Source organism: Psammomys obesus, unplaced genomic scaffold (assembly GCF_907164565.1).
Source record: "Psammomys obesus unplaced genomic scaffold, mPsaObe1.curated_primary_1811, whole genome shotgun sequence".
NCBI lineage: Eukaryota > Metazoa > Chordata > Mammalia > Rodentia > Muridae > Psammomys > Psammomys obesus.
The window spans coordinates 5,248,527-5,258,383 of record NW_026586589.1 but is presented as its reverse complement, the minus strand read 5'-3'; the positions used below and the strand labels follow the sequence as shown (position 1 = coordinate 5,258,383).

The 9,857-nt window shown below is 45.5% G+C and overlaps 1 protein-coding gene across 1 annotated transcript in view; it reads left to right on the top strand.

Moving 5' to 3' along the window:
* The first annotated feature begins 7,580 nt into the window (after nt 1-7,580).
* Nucleotides 7,581-9,857, top strand: part of Dhx35 (DEAH-box helicase 35) — a 61,904-nt gene continuing 59,627 nt past the window's right edge. The window contains exon 1 of the mRNA XM_055602401.1: nt 7,581-7,631. Within this exon, the coding sequence (XP_055458376.1) occupies nt 7,592-7,631 (40 nt within the window). The 5' untranslated portion in view covers nt 7,581-7,591. The remainder of the gene's footprint in view (nt 7,632-9,857) is intronic.

The following is a 9,857-nucleotide window of genomic DNA, read 5'->3' as shown; positions in this document are numbered from 1 at the left end:
TTGACATTTTAAGTCTACATTCTACAAGATTGTTAATAGACTGTCATTTAAAATGTTATAGGCTTGGAGTTGGCTCATTTGGTAAAGTGCTGTATGAGCATGAGGACTTGTATAAAAAAGTCAGGCATGGCGGCATGCACCAGAATTCCAGTGCTGGGAGGTGGAAACGGGGAGGATCCCTGGGGCTTGCTGGCCAGCAGGTCTAGCCGTAGTCAGCTTGTCCAGTATCTACAATGAGGTGCATGGAACTGGCAAGAAGGCTCCTTGGGTAACAGCACTTGCTGCTAAGCCTGACGACCTGAGTTTGATCCCTGGGACCCATGTGGTGGGAGGAGGCAACCGACTCCTGCAAGGTGTCTGATTTCCACACGTGTGCCGTGGCATATGTGTACACACACGTCAAAAATACAAAAGTTTTTAAATAGACAGTGAGGTTATCTGACCTTGACCCCTACCCCACCCCCATGGATGTATATACAAGCAGTACTGCACACATGAACAGGCACACACACTATGTAAGCACAAGAGAAGCTTAGCTGCTCAGCTGCTTGCTTTGCAACCACTAGGACCTGATTTCAACCCCAAACCCACACAAGTGTCAGGACTGGGCTCATGAAATCCCTGTGCTAGGGAGACAGGTGGGTCCTGGGGCTTCCTGCCTGCCCAGTCTAACCTCCTGGATGAATTCCTTTTTTTTTTTTTTTTTGAGACAGAAAAATAGAAGGCTTCTGAGGACCAGCAGTTAAGGTGGTTCTCTGGCTTCCATGCATACATGTACACACCCAGCTAAACACAAATGCACCTACACACACACGTTTTTTAAAAAAATTCTAAACCGGTAAATCAAAGTTTTTTATCCAGACCACCCATGTGAAGAGACAGCGTATTTGGATGGGGAGCACGTGGCCTGTCACACACTTGACCACACTGTCCTCTCTCTGCGGGCAGGAATCAATCATTGTTCTCTGAAAGCGCTGTCAACAGTTAGAAATAGGAATCAGATGGATGGAATCCTAAGGAAATCATCCAGTCTCAGGATGAACTTCAGTCTGCAAAGTACCACTAAAGCTACCTGTGTCAGTCTCCTGGTGTGCTTAGGGATGGCTGTAGTTCACAGATGTAGCATCTCTCCATCTGTCTGATGTTATACTCAGCCACTACAGACTGAGCTGTAAATATTCAGGATGTATTGCAATCTTTCCCCAGTGCTAGGATCAAACCAGAGGTCACAGGTGCCAGGTAAATGGTCTACCACTGAGCTACTTTTTCAGCTCTAAAACAAGACAAAAACTGGGCCAGAGAGATGACTCAGAGGTTAGAGTAATAGCTTTTAGAGGACCCAGATTTGCTGCCACATTGTGGTTCACGACCATCCTTAACTCTAGTTTCAGGGAACCCAATGTCTCTTGATCTTTATAGGTGCCTATGTGGTACATGTAATACCTTTAAAAGACATAACCATAGTACAGCTGTGATACTCTAATAAAATTTTCTCTGTCATCAAATAGTCCGTGCTTATATACAGTATAATCTCTTTTCCTCACTAATGATTTGAGTTAGAGTTCCATATGGTTTTTAGACCCAATCTGCAGGGTTGATAGCCTCTCATAAAACAAGAAACCCACTGAGATGGCTCCCCCACCCTTGTGGGCAGTGCATGCTGTCAGAGACTTGCTTTTTACTGAAGAGACAAAGTAACTAACAAAACCAAGGCCATGTGGGTAAGATGGCTCAGTGGATAAAGGAACTTGCTGCCCAGCCTGACTATGTGAGTTTGATTCCAAGGACCCACCGACTCCCACAGCTTGTCCTCCAACATCTATGAGAATGCCATAGTACATTCACCGTGGCACAAACATGCTTGCCCCCAGTAAATAAACAAAGAAATGTAATTTAAAAAAATTAGAGCCTAAGCTACAGGCTCTTGTAATCCAAAAGTTTCATGAAAGAGTCAAGGTTAGGGGATACAACATAGAGTCATGCAGGAAGCTAAGAGTGCATTCTAGGACATGCAAGATTCATGTAGGACAACATGCAAATTTAAAATTTCCAGTAGCCAAGATGAAGGAACCTGGTTTAGAGACACCACTCAATGCCCACAAGATGAAGAAAACAATTATTCCTGCTGCTAAGGGAACACATGAATCCCTTACAAGGATCTACTCATTGAAACATTGCTGTGGACGGCTGGTGATGTTCAGTTGGTAGAGCATTTGCCTAACACATAAAAACCTGGGTTTGATACCCGGCACTGGAAATCCAGTGGGGGTGGTGCACACTTATCATCCTGGCACTTGGAGGTAGGGGAAGGAGAATAATGAGTTCCTGTCTCAAAAAAAAAAAAAAAGAAAAGTTAATTCTGAACTCCAAAAGGGTAATTTTTTAAGTCATCAGGTGAATGGATCCTGAAGGGTTCTTTATGAATGTACTTTATTCTGATGCATTCAGGGAAACCTGGTTTCACTGGGCTACAAACCTAGATAGGTGCCCCAGTTTACCTGGCACTGCCTGTTTGCCTCTTATCCCCAGGTCCATCTCTCTAACACTCCCTTTTAGAAGTGTCCCAGTTTTGAGACTAGCCAGAAAATATCTTGCAGGCCTAAAGAGGCCTTCCAACCGATCCAGCTCCCCAGAATCACAGGCTCCTGAAGCCATCGTGTTTTAGGGTCTCTATTGCTGTGATGAAACATAACCAAAGCAACTTGGAGAGGAAAGGGTCTATTTGGCTTACACTTCCATATCACTGTTCATTATCAAAGGAAGTCAGGACAGGAACTCAAACGGCAGGAACCTGGAGGCAGGAGCTGATGCAGAGGTCATGGAGGGCCACTGCTTTCTGGTTTGTCCCTCCTGGCTTGCCCAGCCTGCTTTCTTATAGAACCCACAATCACCCCCTCCAGGAGTGGCAATACCATAATGGGCTGGGCCCTCCCCATCAATCAGTAGTTAAGAAAATACTTTACAGCTGGATCTTATTGAGGGATGTTTTTTCTTGATTGAAGTTCCCTCTCTAGCTTGTGTTAAAATGGACACCAGACTAGCCAGCACACTGCACAGAAACAGAACAGTCTCCTGTTGCTGAGTTCCTTTCCTGTGGTGATACAAATTTGAACATCTTCAATGGTGTGCCAAGCCAACAAACGGGCACATTTGCATACGGTGCCACAACAACAGAAGACCCACCTAAGTCTCTCAACAGGAAATCCTGGCTTGGCACAATTGTGTAAAAGATCTATAGAAGATCTCTTTAGTTTAGGGGAATTCTCTCTGGCTTGGTTTCTTGAGAAGCTCGTTGCTGTAGTGCAAGGCTGCATGGATGGATGTGGAAGGGAAAGATTATTTTGGCTTCATTCATTAATCCTTTGATAATCATGGCAGGACTTCTGTCTGAGGAGCCATCCTGTGCCCAGTGCTCTGTGTGGTTCTAGTGAGGCTGGCCATACCTGCCCCTGGAGATGAAACGTGATCTAGTCCTAAGCAAACCTCCTTCATAGTCTCAGGCCCCATACTTTGTTTCAGGGATCGATATACAGGCCATCTAGAGAGATTTTTTTTTTTTTGCCAGGAAATTTTCTTCTGAAATGTTTGATGCTTAGAAAGATTTTGGGCTTTGATTTGGCCATCTTGTCACCACATCACACCTGAGAAGGCAGCAGAACACAGCTAGGTCACATATGTCCTGATGCAGCCATGTCTTTAAGTCAGATACTCTTGGACTTTGTAATATCTATGAACTACTTTTATTCATGTATTCTGGTCTCATTCAGTAGCCCAGGCTGGCCTAAATCTCACTATGTAGCCCCACCTGGCCTTAACCTCTTAGGAATCCTCCTAAGTGCTAGAGTTACAGATGTGAGTGCCACGCCCAGCTGCGTGAACCATTTTTACTAAAGTGATGTTGAACTGGGTTTTCTATCACATGCATCCAGAACTGCTACAAAGGTTGAAACCCTTATGGCCCAGGATTCTCAAATACAGACAATACAGTAGATATTCAGAAGCATTTCAGAGCAGAGTACATTACTATCAGCACAGAAACACATCTTTCACATGCCGGTATATCAATGATTTTTTTTCTCATCAAATACTCAGTATTCAAATTCAGTCATTCATTCCCTTATGACAGTTTGGGTTAGAGATAAGTTTTAAGGTAGAGCTGGTCTGAAGGGTTGACGCTTTCTGTGAAACAAGAAATCTACTGAAGGAATGTCCACATGTGGGAATCACTATGTTTCTGGAAAAATATCACATCTGGAAGTTGCAAAATATACCTCTGTATGACAAAATGATCAAATTTTCGTAGAGTTTTTAGCAATGAACCAAGTGAGTTTTGGATGTTCTCTTAAGAAGCAGTCAATCCCACCAGGTATGGTGGTGCCTACCTGCTGTCCCAGCATTTGAGGAGTTAAGGCAGGAGGCTTATGATTTGGGGGGCCAGTCCAGGGTGCCTAATGAGAGCATGTCCTTTTTTTTTTTAAGTTTAATTTTTAGAGTAGCTCCTTCAGGCTGTTCTTCCTGAAAAGGTTAATCAGGAAGATTACTGAGACCAGTCCTATTTTGTAACAATAAAAACCACATTATCAGGCCAGATAGTATTACATAGCCGAAGTCTGTGGAAGCAAAACAATCCACCTGACGGGGCAGGGCAGTGGGACTCTGAGAGCATTCTGAGAGAGAGGAATCCACATCTAAGAGAGCTAAGGTCTAATGCTTCTAAATGGCCCCTCTGAGGCTGAAAAACACCTACCTGGCAACTAGGAAACCTGTGATCTGGTTCACGTCTGTAACCCCTAAGTAGTAAGGAAGCTGAGGCAGGCGTGCCATCCTGGACTACATAGTTCAAGACCATCCTGGACTACTTAGTGAGTTCCAACCAGGGCTTCAGAGTGAGCTTGGTCTCAATACTAACACACAAACACACTACACACTACACACACACACACATACACACTCAACACCACATCATGTTCACATACACACCACACATCACACCCCCCACACCCCCATAGTCCTCTACCACACCACATATACCCCCCCAACATCACATACACCACCACCCCACACACCCCACAACCTCCCTGCCTTCCCCCACATATTCCTCATTGATTCTGACCAAGTCCTTTTAATCTCCATGGACTTCAATTTTCCATGATAAGATTAGGCTAGGTGTTGACTAAATCCTCCCACTTCAAGACTGTGATGCAATAATCTGTGCCCCCTAATCTATTGTCCCTTTTCATAGAGGAAGATTTCTTAGGAAGTCATCAGTAAAACAAAGTCATGGAACTAAAGCTGGGTTTGGTGGTACACACCCATGGTCCTAGCTACTTGAGGAGGCTGATGCAGGATTGCTTGAGTTGCAGACTTGGTAGGCAGTATTTTAAGTTTGTGAAATATTTTATTATTTGTATGTGGGATGTGACACGTGTGCAAACACATGTACCACATGTAGGTACATGTGGTATGCAGGTCAGAGGACAAGTCTGTGGAGTTGGTGCTCTCCTGCCACCTTGATGCGGGTTCTGGGAATTGAGTTCAGGTTGTTAGGCTTACATGGCAGCATTTTCAACTAGCCGAGCTGTCTCATCTTCCCAGGAAGCAGTCCTTAAAAAAAACAAAGGGACAATCTCCCTGCATGGGGGGTGGGGAGTAAGAAAAACATTTACAGAGTGGCATTTTTCATGTACAAGTCTTATTTTCTGTATGTCGGACTTTGATAAAAAGATTAAAAAAAAGAATCACTGTTGGCATTATAGCTCAGTGGCAGAGGGGCCTGCCTAGCAGGCTGGGGCTCTGGGTTAGATTGCTAATATTGCTATAATAGTTGAGAAACATAGTGTTCAAAATACGTGGTTGCTCAATGGGCATTTTGAGCAATTGGCAACACACATCAAAAAATGACAAGGTCCTGTCCTTAAGGAGTTCTCAGCATCGGACTGGAGAGTTGGTTCAGAACTTAAGAGCATTGCGTGCTCTTCCAGAGGATCCAGGTTTGAGTCCCAGCACCCACTCGGTGGTTCACAACTGTCTGCAGCTCCAGATCCAGGGATCCAATGCTCTCCACAGGCACCTGGCACACACTGGGTACAGAGACACATAGGCAAAACCCATGCACATAAAATAATTTAAAAAAAAAATAAGTTCCTAGCACAAAAAATGGACATAGATTAACTTTAGTTTGACTAAACAGGTCTATGATAAAAGCAGCATGTTAAGTCCTGAGTCCACAGGAATGTTTGACAGTGAACTAGAAGGGTCCTATAAACGCTCTTTCAAGGATTCGAGGGTTTTAAAGTGTAAGTGGAGAGTTCTCCACAAAAGGATTATCATGTGTTGAACTTCATTTAATTAGAGAAACAAATCAAATCTGGAAAAAGAATGTGAGGTGAATTCAGACTTTGTTCTCTTGGTGTATTTGCTCTCAGAGTCGAGCTAATGACAGGCAATACTGACCTGGTGCCTGCAATGTCTTGCATTGTATCAGGTACCCTGGACCTCATCTCATTTCATACTCCTTTGGAGCTTATTTTACAACTGAGCTTAAATGTCAGCCAGGAGTCAGGTGATGGTCACGGTAAGGATTCTGAATCAGGGCTAATGTCTCCCAAGCTTTCCACAATTTGCTATTTCCCTCAGGGAATGTAGCATTTTCTTCACAGTTCTAAAGCCTCTCAATTTGTGGCTCCCTTAGAAAACATTCCCAGTTAAGGAAATAGGATAGTTAGCGATCTTGTTTTAAATATATAATCTTTGCCAAGTTTGCTGCTTGGTCTGAGAATTTGAGAGCATCCTAAAAGGTTAATGACCCTGGAGACTGAGGGTTAGATGGGCAATCATAAAATAGCATTTGGTTCATCATGTCGACCTGGAGGGAACAGTGGGTGAATGCCCTGGCCTGACGGATCTGATGTCTAGTCTCATCTCTCAACCCAGTATGCTCCTGCGTACTCATTTTCCCGACAATTCTCTTAACATCTGAAATTTCCTGTACCATTTCAGTTTTACTTGCTGAGAATAAGCGTCATTCTATGGGTTATTCACTTCCAGTTCACTCAGCCCGACTCCTGCCTGGGAAACAAGAAACTACATTCCCTAGGGACGCAGAAATATTAACTGAATCACTGGATGCAGGAGGTCGTTACCACTATTATCTCCAGCGTGACATTTTTTTTTTTCCAGTAAGAAGATTAAGGAGACTGAAAGGGACGCAGCTGCGTGTAAACACGAGCGTCTCTCAGTTCGCCTCCGCGCACACTCTTGAGGTGTTGAATGGCAGCCTGGGAACGCTACAGCACATCCAGGGATGTGCTAGGGGAAGCCCAGAGCATCAAAGCCAGGTGGAGCAGCCGACCCCCGCGCCAATATGGCCGCGCGGCCTCACGTGGGCCAAGGGGAGGAGCCCGAAGAAAGTTCAAAGAGAACCTCGGATCACGTGATGCACGGTAGGCGGTGCCACGAGGGGCGTGACTTCACTCCCCGTCCCTCCCCAGCTGCCCCGGCAGAAGCTGCTCGCGGGCCACGCCCCTTGAGCCCTGAGAGAGTCGCGCGCGTTTAGCGGGGCGGAGTCTTCGTCGTGACCTTTCACCCCAGCATGGCTGCGCCCTTGGGACCAGTGAAGTTCTGGAAACCGGGTAAGGCACGGAAGGAAACCTGGGTTGATGCGGCGACTTGACTTTGGGCCAGGGGACCCGCCCTTGGCCCTGACCGGGGAGGGCTGGGCACCACTTCTCTGCGCGCGTGGCTGCTGCAGCCCACGGTGGTCCCGAGGAAGCCAAGGCCTCCCCGACCTGGGCTGAAACTCCGGGTGACCTTGTTCGAGTCTCTCAGCCTCCTCTGCACCTCTTGAGATGCGCGTTCTGAAGTACCCATGCGTGTTTTCTTGCTGTCTTAGGGCCGCAGTGAGGCTCGGCAGGCGGTGCAGCTCAAGGGCTTAGAAGCTTGGGTTATAGAGTCAAGAGTGCCCAGGTTCAAGTCTGCCTCTGTGCCTTGCAGCCGTAGATGGAAAACCTTGAGCCATGCGTTCTGTCACTCTGGGCACTGGTCCCCTCACCTGTGAAGTGGGCAGAATACAAACACCTGTACTGTGGGCGTTGAGTCAGGAGTACATGGTCGGACTTAATGGCTCATAAAAGGGAAAATGTGTTCCAGTGTTTTAGGTGAGGTCTCGCCCACTCTGAATGTTTACCACAAAGTGAACGCCCTCCTTCTTATTGGCTGTCACCCTCTTGTCTTGCAGGCTAACAAGTCACCATCACAAAATCCTTTGTTTTTCCATTTTCTCATCGGTCAGGTTTTTAATGAGTTATAGATACCAGACCATGCCCCGTGTAGGGTGCTTCCTTTTGTTAATGCCTTTCTTATAAAACAAAACAAAACAAAACAAAACAAAACAAAACAAAACAAAACTGTTTCTTAACCGGTATTAGCCCCCGCCCTTACTTTTTCATCTCTTTCTCTCTCTCTCTCTCTCCTATCTATCTAATCTATTTTTCTCCCCTACCTACACCCGGAAAGTCTGGATGTATACATTATATTGTGGCGAAAATTATTCGATACAGAAAGGACAAGGGTGTCTTAGGTCCCCAGAATTCTGACTATGTGTCTAAGTGTTAGAGAAATAAAGCCAAGCAAGTGACACACTTGTTTCTTACAAAACAAAAGGAAACAAAAACCCCGAACTGGGCATGGGTGGCTCTTGACTGTAATCCCAGCATTTGGGAGGCAGAGGCAGGAGGATCTCTGAGTCTGAGGCCAGCCTGGTCTGCATTGCAGGACAGCCAGGGCTTCAAAGAGAGACCCCCCATATATGTGTGTGTTTGTTGTTTGCTTGATGACACTTTCATGACTCAGCATTTCCAGGCATCAGCCAATTGTCCATCCCGCTAAGTAATGAGTTACCATTTATTTATTCAAGAGTTTATTCAAGAGTCAACAGAGGCTTGGATAAATTGTCGAAACTCAGACCTGGGTACCATTTTGGTTAAAAACCCCAAAACTACTCTTACTGTCTGTCTCATTGTTTAGTTCGCCTAGAGTACACTTCTCTACTCAGGAGCTGTGTACACATGCCCGGGACCCTACTCCCAAGAGGCACTTTCCCAGTTGACTCTGAAGTCACATGTCCATTAGAAGAGATTCTAAGCAAGGTGGAAGGGGTGGTGGTTAAGAAGACAGCCTCAAGTGCCGGACTGTAGGGCCTTCCCTGCCTACCACTTACTAACTTGGTGACTTGTGCCAAGTCTCTGCTGCCTTTTTGGTAATTTGTCATAATAGGATTATTATGAGGATTAAGTGAGAAGAATGCACAAAAAAACCCGTGGCACTAGATGCATAGCTATTATAATTGTATAGAAGTATAGGGGAGGGAAGGAAAGCTGGGTGTGAAGAATTGACTGTGTCATAGAGATGGTAATGGTTTTGAGTGAACATTGAAGGGTGAAGAAAGTTTGTTATGGTTTGTTTATAGAGAGGTAGGGAACGGCTTTCCAGGCCATTGAAAGGATTTGTGTCTTAATGATGTCCCCAAGTCCCCAGTAATGGAGCACTGTGATGGTATGATATGTGGGTATGTTTTGGGGGGTGGCAGGAGCTGATGCTGGCAAGTTAAAGAATTTGGGCTTCTGGGCCAGGGAGATGGCTCAGCAGGCAAAGGAGCTTGCTGTGAGAGCCTGACAGCAGCTTGATCCTTATAACTCATGTAAGGGCAGATGGAGAGAACCAACTCTACAGAATGGTCTTTTGCCCGCCACACGTGTGCTGTGGCATGCATGCCCACACATGTACACACACACACACACACACTCACACTAAATAAATTAAAAGAAAAAGGGGCTCCTTGTTTTAACTGCAGCAGTGAT